General features: G+C 33.9%; 1 protein-coding gene across 1 annotated transcript; it reads right to left on the reverse strand.

Moving 5' to 3' along the window:
* Nucleotides 1-10,810: 10,810 nt before the first annotated feature.
* LOC116025418 (protein argonaute 5-like) lies at nt 10,811-16,745 on the reverse strand. The gene is made up of 22 exons (XM_031266640.1): nt 16,143-16,745; nt 15,523-15,722; nt 15,286-15,438; nt 15,019-15,149; nt 14,807-14,910; nt 14,462-14,568; nt 14,096-14,231; nt 13,903-14,019; nt 13,711-13,821; nt 13,567-13,638; nt 13,290-13,403; nt 13,032-13,200; nt 12,806-12,930; nt 12,589-12,726; nt 12,327-12,469; nt 12,181-12,243; nt 12,019-12,082; nt 11,789-11,915; nt 11,622-11,695; nt 11,421-11,515; nt 11,300-11,331; nt 10,811-11,213 (listed from the first exon to the last, which is right to left on the reverse strand). The coding sequence occupies exons 1-22, from the start codon at nt 16,674-16,676 to the stop codon at nt 11,035-11,037; spliced, it is 2,988 nt and encodes a 995-aa protein (XP_031122500.1). The 5' UTR covers nt 16,677-16,745; the 3' UTR covers nt 10,811-11,034.
* Between the last annotated feature and the right edge of the window lie 312 nt (nt 16,746-17,057).

The raw sequence follows: 17,057 nt of genomic DNA on the forward strand, positions 1-17,057 counted from the left end.
TTTTAAAAAATGAAAACTAAAAAATTACACGGGCGCCTAGACACCAATTAATCGCCACCAAGGCACCCGAGGCGCTAGGCTTTCTTCGAGCACCCTATGAGCGCCTAGCGATTTTTCAACCATGGTAAATAGAATATGCAAAAAAACAAAAGTTGAGTTAATTTTCTTGTGCCTGACAAAACACCAATGTATGAATTATCCTTGATAACTATCTCCAAGAAAGCGCAAAATACATCACAGGTGAAACTTATAGCCAAAAATAAACTTATATCCTTAGAGTGTGTGGATGCACACTACCTACCCATCGAGAGAGTGCAATGTACGTGCTTGCAAGGCAGGTTGGCCTGTAGTGGTGCCAGCTGGCAATTGCTTCCTCTTTTCCTTCACTTAAATTTGGAGAGAAAAATCATAAGGGACTACAAGGAAACACTGAATAAATAAAATTAGAAAAAAAAAACATAAATGCAACAAAAAAGTATGGGAAAAAAATGAAAATTTACTTAAACATAAAGATACGTCAATAACCTACACTTATTATTTATCATATTCCACTGTCTAACCTTAGGATCAACTAGAGATTCGTGTCCAAGGCACCAATGTGGCCGCCTAGTCGACCGATTAGCAATTGATTTTTTTTTTTAAAAAAAGGTTATTTCACTCAAAACGACATCGTTTTGATCAAAATGTCCCTAAATTATTTAAACTCTATATGTTTTTTAGGTAAATATTTAATATTTGAGTATTAACAATTAAAGAATAAAATAGTTTATCAAAAATAGTCTTATAAACTTTTTTTAAAAAAAAAATTAATTAAAAATAAAGAATAAGACGGGCGCCTAGGCTCCGATTAATCGCCGTGCCAAGGCGCTAGGCGTTCTCCGAGCGCCCTATGAGCACCAAGCGATTTTACAACCATGGTAAATAGAATATGCAAAAACACCAAAAGTTGAGTTAATTTTCTTGTGCCTGACAAAACACCAATGTATGAATTATCCTTGATATCTATCTCCAAGAAGGCCAAAAAAACAGCACAGATGAAACTTATAAAAAAAACTTATGTCCTTGAGTGTATAGATGCACACTACCTACCCATCGAGAGCGTGCAACGTACGTGCTTGCAAGGCGGTTTGGAATGGTGAAAGCTGGCAATTGCTTCCTCTTTTCCTTCGTTCAAATATGGAGAGAAAAATCCTACGGGAATACAAGTAAACACGAATAAATAATAAAATTAGAAAAAAAAAAAAACATAAAAGCAACGAAAAAGCATGGGACAAAAATGAAAATTTACTTAAACATAAAGATACGTCAATAACCAGCACTTATTTATCATATTCCACTGTCTAACATTAGGATCAACTTGAGATTCGTGTCCAAGGCACCAATTTGGCCGCCTAGTCGACTGATTAGCAATTTTTTTTTTAAATAAATGAATTATTTCACTCAAAACGACATCGTATTAAGCAAAAATAACCCTAAATTGTTCAAACTCTAGATGTTTTTTAGATAAAATTTTTAGTATTTGTGTGTTAACTATTAATGAATAAAATAGTATATAATTATTAGTCTTAAAAACATAAAAAAATTTTAAAAAAAAAATTAAATATAAAAAATTACACGGGCGCCTAGACACCAATTAATCGCCGCCAAGGCACCCTAGGCACTAGGCGTTCTCCGAGCAACTTATGAGCGCCTTGCGATTTTTCAACCATGGTAAATAGAATATGCAAAAACGCCAAAAGTTGAGTTAATTTTCTTGTGCCTGACAAAACACCAATGTATGAATTATCCTTGATATCTATCTCCAAGAAGGCCAAAAAAACAGCAAAAAACTACGGCGTATTTTTTTTCAGAAGTAAAACATGACAGCTTCACATTGTCCCTGATTATAGGCAATGGCTTAACATTAGCATTCTTGTCCCGGGTAGACCTGCTACCAGACATTCTAAACGATCAATCTGATATTACACAATACCTATGGCGAAAAGCAGCCAAATATGCATAAAGAAAAAAGTGAATGATGAGTGTGTGGATGCACGCTACCTGCCCAGCGTGAGCGTGCAACGTACGTGCTTGCTAGCCGAGTAGGAGTGGTGCCAGCTAGCAATTGCTTCCTCTATTCCTTCATTCAAATATCGAGAAAAAAATCCTTAGGGATTACAAGTAAACAAGAATAAATAAAATTAGAAAAAACTTAAAAGCATCAAAAAAAGTATGGGAAAAATAAGAAAATTTACTTAAACATAAAGATGCGTCAATAACCAGCACTTACTTATCATGTTCCACGGTCTAACCTTAGGATCAACTAGAGATTCGTGTCGAAGGCACCGATTAGACCGCCTAGTTGACCGATTAGCTATTGTTTGTTTTTAAAAAAAAATGCGTTATTCCAATTAAAACGACATCGTTAAAAGCAAAATAACCCCTGTTCAAACTCTAGATGTTTTTTAGGTAAATATTTAATATTTGAGTATTAACTATTAAAGAATTAAATAGTATATCAATATTAGTCTTAAAAACTTAAAAATTTTTAAAAATAAAAGATTACACGGGCGCCTAGGCGCCGATTAATCGCCGCCAAGGCACCCTAGGCGCTAGGCATTCTCCGAGCGCCCTAAGAGCGCCTAGCAATTTTTCAACAATGGTAAATAGAATTTGCAAAAACACTAAAATTTTGATTTAATTTTCTTGTGCTTGAGCAAATACCAATGTATGAATTATCCTTGATATCTATCTCCAAAAACAGCACAGATGTAATTTATAGCTAAAAACTACGTAGTATTTTTCTTCAGAAATAAAACATGACAGCTTCGCATTGTCTTTGATTATAGGCAATGGCTTAACATTAGCATTCTTGTCTCGGGTAGACCTGCCACCAGACATTCTAGACGATACCTAGGGCGAAAAGCAGCCAAATATGCATAAAGAAAAAAGTGAATGATGAGTGTGTGGATGCACGCTACCTACCCAGCAGGAGCGTGCAACGTACGTGCTTGCTAGGCGGGTAGGAGTGGTGCCAGCTTGCAATTGCTTCCTCTTTTCCTTCATTCAAATATGGAGAAAAAAATTCTAAGGGATTACAAGGAGACACGAATAAAGAAAATTAGAAAAAACTTAAAAGCAACAAAAAAAGTATGGGAAAAATATGAAAATTTACTTAAACATAAAGATACGTCTATAACCAGCACTTATTTATCATGTTCCACTGTCTAACCTAAGGATCAACTAGAGATTCGTGTCCAAAGCACCGATTCGTGTCGAAATGCTTGATATTCGTGTCGAAATGCTTGATATTTTAACCGTAAAAGAAAGAAATCCGAAAGTCCATTTAAAGTCTAAATTATGCATCAATAGCAATAAGTTCAGTCCGTAACTGCATTACAAATCCATCTGTCACTAACTTTTCCTTGTTATACTCATTAGTCTTGACTGTGTGCAAATGTCTAAGTTGAGAAAACAATACCTAAACAAATTCATGGAAATAAATAAATTATATAACTCTACACCATGGATCATTGCCTCCCTCTCAACGGACGTTTGCATGTTGCTCTTAGCAATTGTATTTCTTGTCTTTCGTTCAATTTTTTTGTATATCTCTAGCCCTTAAACAACTTTGCAAACCTAAGGCAGAATGTAAACAAAATTTCATGATACAAAATGTCACCAGTCTACTTATGCCAAAATGATAAGTATTTGGGGTGCACTGCGCGCTGCCCACGGGTGCATTAAACGTATTTGCTACTTGCTAGGTAGTGAAAGTGGTTGCCAGCCGGCAATGGCCATAGAAGGTTCCATAAATAAGAAATGGCGTTTTCTTACTTTTGATACTCTTGACAAATTTTCTGTCAGTTGTAATTTGAGACGAAAACAAAAGCATAATTTCATTATCTAATCGAGTTAATTCTATTTTTGGTCCTAGATTTATAAGTGACAGTCCATTTTAGTCCTTTGTTTTCAAAAAGATAAACATAAAAAATATAACAAGTCAACGTAATTTGTATTAAAAAGATCGAAATGTCCTTATATTTGACGGCATTTCAACGATTTTGTTGATGGAGGACCAAAAATGGTCATACCACAATAATACTAAGACCAAAAGGGGATGCTTTGATAAAAAATAACTAAAAGTGGACGGTCACCTATAAATCTAGGACCAAAAATGGAATTAACTCTTATCTAATCCCCTAGACCACCTCAAATTAGGAAACACATTAACATGGGATATGAAAAACGTTAAAACGATTTGAGATGATTTAGGATATTTCCTTTGAATTTTGGAATATTTAGTTGGATTAGATAATGAAATTACATTTTAAACTTATCTCAAATGAGTATTTGATAATAAATTTATTTAAGAATAAAAGTAACAAAGAATGCCAAGCACTTGTATTCAGTTGGCACCTGTGACTCTCCTTCAAAAAAAGTCACAAGAACCAACGTTGGTGGTGGTAACAGAAAAGACCAAAATGTTTAAAGTTAAATTTTAAAAATGAGTAAAGTTTTAGAAGTGAAATTTTGTAGTGATAATAGTGTCCATTTTTTGATTAAAGTTCATGCAATTTATTGAGTTTAGATTAAAAATTGAAAACATTTCATTATTTCCAAATGCAAACAGTTGAGTTAATTTTCTTTTTCTCAAACTTGATTTTGTGCCTAACAAAACACCAATGTATGAATTATTCTTGATATCTATCTTCAAGAAGGCAAAAAAAAAAAAAAAAAAAAAAAANAAAAAAAAAAAAAAAAAAAAAAAAAAAAAGCACAGATGAAACAAAAGCCGAGTTGCATAGCAAAAAACAATCAAGTATTTTCTTCAACAGTAAAACATGAAGTATTTTCTTCAACAGTAAAACATGCCAGCCTTCACATTGTCCTTGATTATAGGCAATGGCTTTAACATTAGCATTCTTGTCCCTTGTAGCCTTGCCACCCGACATTCCAGTAGAGGATCCATCTGACATTTCATCCTCGACATAATACCTAGCGCGAAAAGCATCCAAATGTGCATAAAGAAAAAAAGTGAATAATGAGTGTATGTGGTGCACGCTACCTACCCAACGTGAGTGTGTGGGGTGCACGCTACCTACCCAACAGGAGCGTGCATCGTGCGTGCTCGTTAGGCAGGTAGGAGTAGTGTGAGTTGGTAATCAGCCAATCACTTCCCCTTTTCCTTAATTCAAATATGGGAAAAAATCATAAATGTTTACAAGAAAATATAAAAAAAAAAATTAGAAAAAAAAAAAAAAAAAAAAAAAAAAAAAAAAACCTTAAATCAACAAAAAGGTATGTGAAAAACAATGAAAATTTACTTAAACATAACGATACGTCAATAGCCAACACTTAGTTATCATATTCTACTGTCTAACCTTAGGATCAACTAGAGATTCGTGTCAAAATTCTTCATATTTTAATAGTAAGAGAAAGAAATACGAAAGTCCATTTAATAGTTTAAAATGTAGAGTAGTTTATAAGTATTTTGAAAATAGATCTAATATATTTTATGTTAAATTCCTTTTTATGTACATGATATTTTAATTTAATGATACTAATTTTTTATAGTAAGTCTTATATATCTATCCCAAAATTATGATTTTAAGAAAAAATGTTGAGGAGAACCATGTAAAATGGGTCCAGTAGAACAACAATCTTATGATTCGAAACCACAATAGTAAGCACTTAGCCAATTAAGGCCTTATTTAGGATAATTTTTAGAGTTGTGGGATACTGGGATTGTTCCATTGTCTAAAAACTAAAAATATGCCATTTGGTTGTGCTATCCCTTTGTCGCAGTGCATTTGTAGAAAAAATAAAGAAAAAAATGTGTGATAATCGCGTGGGTGCACACTACTTGCCCTATAGGTGTTTGCATCGCATGTGCTTCCTAGGCAAATGAAAGTGGCCACCAACTAGCAATCACTTTCGCTTTTTCTAAACAAAACAAAAACAAACAAAAAAAATTTAATTAAAAAAAAAAAAAAAAAAAAAAAAAAAAAAAAAAAAAACCCCATAAGGGATTGCAAGGAAAAATTAACAATTAGAATTAATGGAATTTACATTTAACTTCCATCATTGTTGACGTCCTTAGAGGCAAAAGGTTTTTTGTTGATTGTAATTTTGACGAAAATGGAGTATAATCCGGAAAAGGAATATAAGCGAAGAAAATGTTATGACTACTCTACTCACACAATTTGTATTTATAGGCTGAAGACAGCGTCAAGAATAGTAACGGAAAGATTGTTTCACTACTCCAAATGTTAAATATATTCTACTTGGTTCTGCTATCAGTTTGTAGTAGTGCATTTGGAGATTAAAATTTAAAAAATAAGAGTGTCAAGTATCTTACTGTTTGATAGCATTACTATTATTTTTTATAATAAAAATTTTAGGTACGAGTCATATATCAATCAGAGTTTACATAACAATATATACATATTTTGATATACCTTTATTCACAGTCTAAACTAGGGTGGGAAGAAAAAGATCCAAGAAAACAAAATCAACTCAAATCACACAAGAGAGTTAAATCGCACTAATAAGAAACTCTGTGCAAAGAGTTTGATTGAGATGATGTTATAAACTATTTTATTATTACACAAATAGTTTTCACATTTAGGTTGATTTACCTCCATGTGGTCATTTACAGGCTAGAGTCACAAGACGGGTTTACCGAATACACACCCTTGAATAGTGAGTAGTGACTACGGATTTTCCTCGTCACACAAAAGTTTGTTAATCTTATATATGACCATACTGTTTAAAAAAGTATTTATAAATGACATAATAAATATAATAACAATAAAAAGAAAAACAAAACTAACTTTCATTTTTTTAAAAATCTATTAAATTAGGGAAAAGGGTCAAATAAGCCCTCCAACTTTACCTAAGGAGTCAATTAGGCCCCTGAACATTTTAAAGTAGCAATTAAACCCATCAACATTGTATTTTGATGCAAAAAAGTCCATAAACCTGTTAATGACCTGTGATCACAGGTCACTAGGATTCCGGTCAAATTTTCAGCACCCATATTCCGGCACAAAAGTCAAGGGCGACCGTTCGACGGTCGCCGGTGACTCACTGGAGAAGGCAACCACTGGGTTTTGTGCCGGAATATAGCCTGAGTGTGCCGAAAATTTGACCGGAATCTTAATGACCTGTGATCACAGGTCATTAATAGGCTTATGGACTTTTTTGCATCAAAATATAATGTTGATGGGTTTAATTGCTACTTTAAAATGTTCAGGGGCCTAATTGACTCCTTAGGTAAAGTTGGAGGGCTTATTTGACCCTTTTCCCATTAAATTATTATTTGTTATACCTTTAATCGTTGTGAATATTTTCTGACCAAAAAAAAAAGTAAAATTTTAAAATATCAAATTGTCTTAAATTAACATTAAAATAATAAAAAATTGTAATAAATATGTAACAATAATAGAATAATTGTGACACTACACACTAATCATAAAATTTTCTCCGAAATAACGATGCTTTAATTGATATTTGTTAGCGACAAAATTATCAACGCGTGGACCCCTTAGACAATGACCTAAGGCATGGAATGAAAGTTTACGTACTAAGAAATGGGCATAGAAGGTTCCATAACTAAGAAATGGACAACCATACTTAAACTCATATTGATTAAACTAAAATTAAAAATGTCACAATAAAAAATAAATGAAATTTAAAAAGGAGTTAATAATATTTTAAATATAATGATTTTCTCACTTTTGATCATTAGTTTTTTTTTTTTTTTGAAAACATCATTAGTTTTATAATCATTCAATTTTAATTTTCAAAGTATTGACATCTTCCTACTTTTGATACTCTTGATAAATTTTCGTCAGTTGTAATTCGAGACAAAGACAAAAACATAATTTCATTATCTAATCCCTTATCAAATAGTAAACACATTAGTTAGTACATGGGACATGAAAAATGTTAAGTTACAATATGTAAATACAGTATGCAAAAACACCAAGAGTTGAGTTAATTTTCTTGTTCTGGTCTAAACTTGATTTTGTGCCTGACAAAACACCAATGAATGAATTTTCCTTGGATATATATCCCCAAGAGGGACAAAAAACAGCGTAGATGAAACAAAAACTGAGTTGCAAACAATAAACAACTAAGTATTTTCTTTCGCAGTAAAACATGACCGCATTCACATTGTCCTTGATTATCAGCAATGACTTAACATTAGCATTTTTGTCCCTTGTAGACCTGCCACCCGACATTCTAGGCGATCCATCTGATATTTCATCCTCTGACATAATACCTAGCGTGAAAAGTAGCCAAATGTACATATCGATTTCCAGCTGGCACCACTCCTACCTGCCTAGCAAGCACGTATGATGCACGCTCCTATTGGGTAGGTAGTGTGCACCCACACACTCATCATTCACTTTTTTTATGCACCATGTGCATTAAAAAATAAAAAATAAATAAAACAGTGAATCATGAGTGTGTGGGTGCACGCTACCTACCTAATAGGAGCATGCATCGTGCATGCTTGCTTGCTAGGCTTGTAGGAGCGGCACCAGCTAGCAATCGATCATTTCCTCTTTTCCTTCATTCAAAGATGGGAAAAAAAATCTTAAGGGTTACAGGAAAACATGAACAAATAGAATTGGAAACAAAACTTAAAGCAAAAAGTATAGAAAAAATAATGAAAATTTACTTAAACATAAAGACATGCACGTCAATAACCACCACTTTGTAACCATGTTCCACTATCTAATCTTAGGATCAACTAGAGATTCATGTTGAAATTGTTGATATTTTAGTTGTAAGAGAAAGAAATACAAAAGTTCATTTATTAATCTAAATTATCATGTCAATATAAATCTAGGAATTACGTCCTAAGGTGGAAGGACATGAGCATCAATAGCATTACTATTATTTTCTATAATGAAAGTTTTAAGTATAAATCATATCCCAATCAGAATTAACATAATAATGCATATTTTGATATACCTTTTTTCATAGTCTACACTAGGGTAGGTAAGAAAAAGATCCAAGAAAACAAAATCAACTCAAATCACACAAAAGAGTTAAATCGCACTAATAAAAAACTTTGTGCAAAGAGTTTGATTGAGATGGTGTTAGAAACTATTTTACTATTGCACAAATGTTACTGTGTTTTGAATCCGTACACACTTTCTCATTAAATACCTAGAATAGTTTTCACATTTAGGTTAGTTTACCTCTTTGTGATGTTTTGACGGCTAGAGTCACAAAACGGGTTTATCCAATACGCACCCTCAGATAATAACTATAGGTTTCCTCGTCACACAAAAAAATAATACTAAAATAACAATAATCTTATGACCATGCTTTTAAAAAATATATTTATAAATGACATAATAAATATAATAACAATAAACAGAAAAACAAAACTAACTTTCATTTTTTAAAATCTATTAAATTATTATTTATTATATCGTTGTGAATATTTTCGGACAAAAAAAAAGACTAAAATTTTAAAATATCAAATTATCTTAAATTAACATTAAAATAATAAAAATTGTAATAGATATGTGACAATAATAGAATAATTGTAACACTACACACTAATCACAAAGTTATCAATAAATAACGATGCTTTAATTGATACTCCCTCTGTCTCATTTTACCTGTCCTATTTACTATTCATTGGTCAAACCAACTCTTTCTTCTTTGCTTATTTTCTTTAGTAATTTTTTAGTGTTTTTAAATTTAATTTTTTGTGTTTAATAGTACTTTTAATGTAGTTTCTAAATATATAAATTTTATATATTAATACTAAACTTAATATTATGAAAAATTGAATTAAAAATTACTTCAGTCAAGCATCGTTAAACGAACCAGACAACCATTTTGGGACGGAGGTAGTATTTGTTAGCGACAAAATTATCAACGCCTGGACCCCTTAGACAATGACCTAAGGCATGGAATGAAAGTTTCCGTACTAAGAAATGGGCATAGAAGGTTCCATAACTAAGAAATGGACAATCATACTTACACTCACATTGATTAAAATTAAATTAAAAAATGTCACAATAAAAAATAAATGAAATTTTAAAAGGTACCATGTATAATCTTCTATAATGATTCTCTTACTTTTGATCATTAGATTTATTTTATTTTTTTGAGAAATTGATCTAATTGTTCAATTTTAATTTTCAAAATATTGTCTTTTTCCTTTTTTTTTGGAAAAAAATATTGTCTTCTTCCTACTTTTAAAACTCTTGCCAAATTTTCTGTTAATTGTAATTTGAGATGAAGACAAAAACATAATTTCATTATCTAATCCCTTAGACCATCTAATTAAGAAACACATAGTACATGGGATATGAAAAATGTTAAAATAATTTGAGATGATTTAGGATTTTTTTTTTCTTTTTGAATTTTGGAATATTTAGTTGGATTAGATAATGAAATTACATTTTTAAACTTATCTCAAATGATGATTTGATAATAAATAAATTTATATAAGAATCAAAAGTAACAAAAAGTCAATACTTGTAATATACTTAAAAATATTAACTCTATTATAAAGCTTTACTGGCTAAAGCTAATGTCACTCTAATGAGCAACAAAGACGCACATAAAAATAAAAATCATTACAAGTTTTAGAAGTGAAATTTTATAATGATAATGGTGTCCATTATTTTATTAAAATTCATGCAATATACGAGTATTAAATTTAGATTAAGAGTGGGAAGCATTTCAATATTTTCAAACGCAAACATAATACGAATACATATTCTCCGTCTTTCAAGTAAACAAAATTGAAATGCATCGTTTTAACTGAAAACAACCATATGTAAATACAATATGCAAAAACACCAAAAGTTAGTTAATTTTATTGAACCATACGTAAATACAATATGCAAAAACACCACAAATTAGTTAATTTTCTTGTTCCCAAACTTGATTTTGTGCCTTACAAAACACCAATGTTTGAATCATCCTTGTATATCTATCTCCAAGAAAGCCAAAAAAACAGCACAGATGAAACAAAAGCCGAGTTGCATAGCAAAAAACAACCAAGTATTTTCTTCAGCAATAAAACATGACAGCCTTCACATTGTCCTTGATTATTGGCAATGGCTTAACATTAGCATCCTTGTCCCTTGTAGCCCTCCCACCGGAAATTCCAGAGGATCCATCAGACATTTCATCCTCGACATAATACCTAGCACGAAAAGCTGCCAAATGTGCATAATATGCAGGTGGAACTGCATAGATGAACAAATCGTTAATCATTGCATCAAACAAAATAGCAGATCAAGTAAAGACCAAGAAAGTTAGACAAAACACTAACCAATGGAGACTGATTTAGTGCACCGAGCATATCTGGGGCAAACAAAGTTTATGATTTAAGTATTATTCCCACCTTATAATGTAAGATTCTAGTAGTTTAAATAAAGTTTCAGAACTATTACGTGTAACACAGGCAGTTTGTCAAGTTCTGCAAGGCATCTGCAGTGAATCTGTTCTCATCAAAAAGGACATGGTAATGGGCAGGACGGCTTGTCCCCTGAGAAAAGAAAAATAGAAACCAAAGAACTATTGTATAAAGAGATGTTTTAAACATAAATCGCAAAATCACTAACCACCAGCATATGGTCTATTGCAAAATTTACCTGGATACCAGCATGGCTGCAAAGGTAGAAATCAAATTCGGTAGGGTGGCAAATCTGCGTATCAACCACAGTACCTGGCAGTATAAAAATAATAAGAATAAAACATTTTAATGTAATCCATATAGGCAGTACAAGAACTTGCTAAATATAAAATTAGCAATCCAAACCTGGCAGTATGTTGCCACTTCTATCTGTCATTCTATTATTCGCAGGGAACAAGCGGGTGTGATGCCTCTTCTGCACCACAACAAACGTAACTGGAGGGAGATATTCGGCTTCCAATGAACAGCATGCCTGAGCAGAACAATAAAACAAAAGTTGAAAGTTAGGACAGATAATGAAGGTTGGGGAACATGTGACCTCAGAATAGGACAAAACAGAACACACAATTGCATACCTTTCGAATTGCATCCATTTCTTCCAACAAAACTTGACTGAACTGACCTTCACTCACTCCATCTCTGATAATTACATATAAGTATAGTCATTACTACATTTAGTATGTATATATGGAAAAAAGGACCAAAGAAACACACAGGCCAATGTGACGAGAACTAACCTATAAAATATGATTCTCTCTGGTTTACGCCCTGTCGACTTTCTGAACTCAATTAATAATTCCCTGTGGTTGTCCACAATGTGAAAAATGAGAGGAGTTTAATACTGGCAGATTAACTACTGTATATAGTTTACACAAGACTGTACCTTATCATGCCGCTATGAACCGTTCCTCTTTGTGGATCCTGATATGTTTTGTAAAGACCCTGAATGATCTCTTCACGATGTTGCTGTGCAGAAACCAGCCCTCTATACTTTGTGACTTGAGGCCAATCCATTGATGCAACCACCTAAAAATATAGAAAAGACGTTAGCTTCATAAGATGGAAAATCCAAACTCAGATGTTGCACACACAAAATATAACGAAAACAAATAAAAAAGCAGAAAACGAAAAGCTCAGCAACGTACTGCAGCAATTGAAGAACTCGAGTCCTCCCCTGGCTGTGGGTGAGTAACATCAGCCCCAAATATAATTGTTGGACGATCAGTGAGGTAAGGTATTTTTCTCTGCACAGCTAGCTCCAGAAAACAGTTTCTTCCACCAACCTATATAACAGGTGTTAAGCATTCCTTTGACCTTAATTAAGGACAGCAGTACACAATCCTATGGGATAGCAAAGCATACCTTAACATTTATCTTTAGTGCGACATTTTCAAGATATTGCTTGTTACCAGTCTTAGCTGCCTGTCTAGGTTGACAGCACTGAGAGACAATTCCCAACTCGGTCTCGCAAATTCGTTTGATCTTTCCTATATTAATTAACACAATATAATATACAAACAAAAAATGTCAAGCACAACAGTACATTAAGTAATCATATATGATCAAATTGAAATAGACAATAGCTCACCATAGGACCCACTAACATCAGGAAGAATAACTATTAGAAGCTGTAAACTTCCACCAGGCTTCATACTTGCAATTCTAGCAGTGCACTCATTATGAATGTCAATCAGTGTCTTATCAATTCTACTAGAATGAGCAGAACGAATAGGAACCAATGGGTCTGGATTGAAAGCCTAAGAAAAAAAAAACATCAAGCAATGTTGTAACTCTCAAAGTAAAGGTAATTGTAAATTAACTATCAGAGTGAAAAAACAAGACATACCATCCCTTTACTGCAGCACATCGAAAGCAATTCATCACAAAACCTTTCTGGATCATGGCACCGTGAAAAGTTGACACATGTCCAAAATTCCACCCTCGCAGCATCAACCATTTTCTGAACAACAATTCAAGAAAAAAATGCAAAGCCTAAGGAATAGTACAAAATTATTACCAAAAAACTATGGAGAAATAAACTGAGCAATAATATAAAAACAAAAACCAAAAATGGGAGAAAACACTGAAAATATACTAAAAATAATAATAATAGTAACTGGAACCTTATTTATCATGTTCCACTGTCCAACCCTAGGATCAACTAGGGATTCACGTCCAGATTCATGATATTTTAGCTGTAACAGAAAGAAATATGGAAGTCAGTTTAATAGTCTACATTATCAAGCCAACATAAATCCAGGAATTACCTTTGGAGGTGGAAGGACGCGTGCATCAATAGCAGTAAGTTCAGGCACTAAATGCATTCCAAATTCATTACTCACTAGTTTGTCTTTGTTGTAATCATTCTTCCTGAGTATCTGCAAGAAAGCATTCCATGTCTAAATAGGGAAACAATACGTACACAAATTCATTGAAATCAATAAAAACGATAATCTTACACCACCAATCAAAGCCTCCCTCTCAGCAGGACGTTTGCATGTTGCTCTCAGTAACTGAGTAACTTGCCTTTCATTCAATTTTCTTGTATACCTCTGGCCCTTGGCAATTCGGCAAACCTAAGGCAGAAGGTATACAAAACCTCTTGATACATCAAGAACAAAAAAGTACGGAAATAGAGATAACTAAGAGTACCTCCATTGGTAAATATACAGGTCTGGCATCATTGCCGGATTGAATGGCAGGCAACAAGGGATATTTTAGTACAATATTGTATTTCTGCTTGAAGTATTGGGCTACAGAAATCTTCTCTCCCCCATCAAGTTCAAACCTTCTCTCAAAAGAAAAATTTGCATTAAAACATATGCAAGAAAGCAAATAGCATTTAAACATTTGTCTACACATAAGCAATGGAATAATGGTAGAAAAAAATACAGCATTCTTCAAAAAGTCATGTCAATTGTCACTATGGATTAAGGAGGATAAACACGGCTTAAAGCCATATTGATGCACCCACTACTTAACAATTATGCTGAAATTAAGCAATAGAATAAAGCATACATCAATTGATGAGGCGGTTGGGAAGAAAATCCTGAGATTTTACGGCGTTGTCTGATTTGACCTTGATGTTCGAATTCCACCTTAACACCCTTCAAATCTCTTTTAATCTGCAAAAGTAAAACATGTCAAACATAAAACATGAAACTACAACAAGAACAACATTTTTTGAAAACCAAACATGTGTCATGTGACACTTGAAGATTAAAGTTTCACAAACTAAACATTGAACTATTACAACTTTTGAAGGAGCTGTATCAGAGAGACAAACTTACATACCTTTATACCAAGATTGAAGATTAAGTTTCACAAAATTCAAACTAAGTATTTAAACTTAAAATACCATACCTTTATACGATCTTGATCTGTTACAGGCCTACTCAAATCTCTAACAAACTTCTTCACATACTCGGAAACAAAAATGGGTTCATAAAACGCTCGGGCAGACACATCTGCAGCATTAGAATTCAGACAATTAGAGGTAATTACACATCATTCAAGATAAGAACAGTGTAATGTGTGATATGAGTATTCAACCCCATTTCTTGTAAGTTGCATACCTATATTCAAAGATAGCCCCATTTGACATGGGCGAAGGCTCTGATAAAATCCTTTCCAGTAATCCAAACCATCACCTAGGCGGCCCTCTTCAAACTCATGTGAGAAAAATGATCTCCCCACAACTTGATATCTATAATGGAAAAAGATGTGCATTGCACCCATTATACTCTACTTGTACACACCAGCTTAATTATAAGCTAGATTATAAGTAAAACAGAATCTCAAAACCAGATTACAAAAAAGAAAAATAAGAGTAGATGTGTTACATGGATGATAGTTTTGTCCTCAAAGCCACATCAAGAACTTGTATAGTTTCCTGTGGGCAATCAGGCTGCTTGCGTTGCAAGAATTGTTGAAGATGATACAGACTATGTTTGGTGGCAAATTTGATTGATACTTTGAATTCTCTTTCTCGCCGCCTACATAACACAAGCAACATGACATAGAGTGAACACTAAGGGATTACAAGAAAACATTAGCATAAAACAATTAATGGAAATTACCTTGAACCCCCATCCTCATCATCCAACTTCACAACAAAATCTTTAGAGAGGAAAGGCAATTCCCCTGCAGTATAAGCACTCTTGCCTCCATCATAAGCCAGCATCCTATTCCCTAAGTAAGACTGCTGGTAATCCGTAACTAGTTTGCTGATTATAAGCCTGCAAACTGTCTTTGATGTAACCTCAGGAGAAATGCTGACCTACAGAAGTTTATTGTACATGGTAATCAGAAGGGATTTTGAATAACAGAACACAACATTGAAGCAAAATGTTTGAGAGCCAAGTGGTATCACTATCATAACCGTATCACAAGTAAGATCTGACAAAAACCCATCATGAACAATGATACAAACTTAAAATTTTCAGACTTTCAGACATTTATATAACCCATTATTACTGCACATAATATAATACATTATTTTCAGAACTCCAAAACCTAAAATTTAGGTATGCACAACCACACACAAAATCATTATAAATACTCAAATTCAGCACAAAAATGCAAGAGAGAGTGTAAAACCGTATAAATCAAAGATATAGGTGGCATAAAAAATAATAATAATCATAGAAGCAAAAAGGCATAAAAAAAATATAGGATGCACTTAACAAAGCACACTCACATCGTAGTGATGTAAATCTCGTTCAGCAATCTGAACCAAAAAGTGATTGGCGCGTACAACGCATCTCTGACCTATCGTCCCAGTCCCCGGCCGAACTGGAAAACGAATAGCCTTCGTCGACGCCGGAGGGAGCACCGGAGACTCGACTTCCGGCTGTTTAGACGGAGATGGTTGAAGCGTGAGTTTTTGCTCCATATCGGAGCTCAGAGACTGAGCTGTAAGAGGAGACAAAGACGATGAGGCGGGAATCTCCGGAAATGGTGACGTCACACTGTAAGACGGTGAGGGACCACCACTACCGCGTCCCTTACCGCCGGTTTCCACATGACCGGCGACACGATCGCCGCCTCTACCGCCGGGACCACCACCACCACGTCCGCCGCCTCTACCGCCGGGACCGCCACCACCACGTCCGCCGCCTCTACCGCCGGGACCGCCACCACCACGTCCGCCGCCTCTACCGCCGGGGCCACCACCGCGTTGCGACCGTCCTCGACCGTCTCCTCCGCCGCCGCCCGTTCCACGGCCTGACATTTCTGTGATCGTAATCTCGAGGAAAATGGAGTATAAACCGGACAAGGAATACGAGCGAAGAAAATGTTATGGCCACTCTACTCACAGACTTAGTATTTATAGGCTGAAGACAGCTACAAGAATAGTAACGGAAAGGCTGTGAGAGGACGTGGAAAGAGTGAGAGTGGCGTGGATCTTTGTCCTTCCGATTTTTATTGCACATTATGATAGAAAAAATAATTTTTTTCCCAAAATAAATAAATATATTGGTGTATGAGCTTATTCATATAATAAAGTATTTAAGAGCAACTTCAGTTATTAAGTTTTTTGTGAATTTTTATGTTTATAAGTAGGAGAGCAACTTCATTTATTAAGTTTTTTGTGAATATTTAGGTTTCTAAG

The sequence above is a fragment of the Ipomoea triloba genome, chromosome 7, assembly GCF_003576645.1.
Source record: "Ipomoea triloba cultivar NCNSP0323 chromosome 7, ASM357664v1".
NCBI classification, from domain to species: Eukaryota; Viridiplantae; Streptophyta; class Magnoliopsida; order Solanales; family Convolvulaceae; genus Ipomoea; species Ipomoea triloba.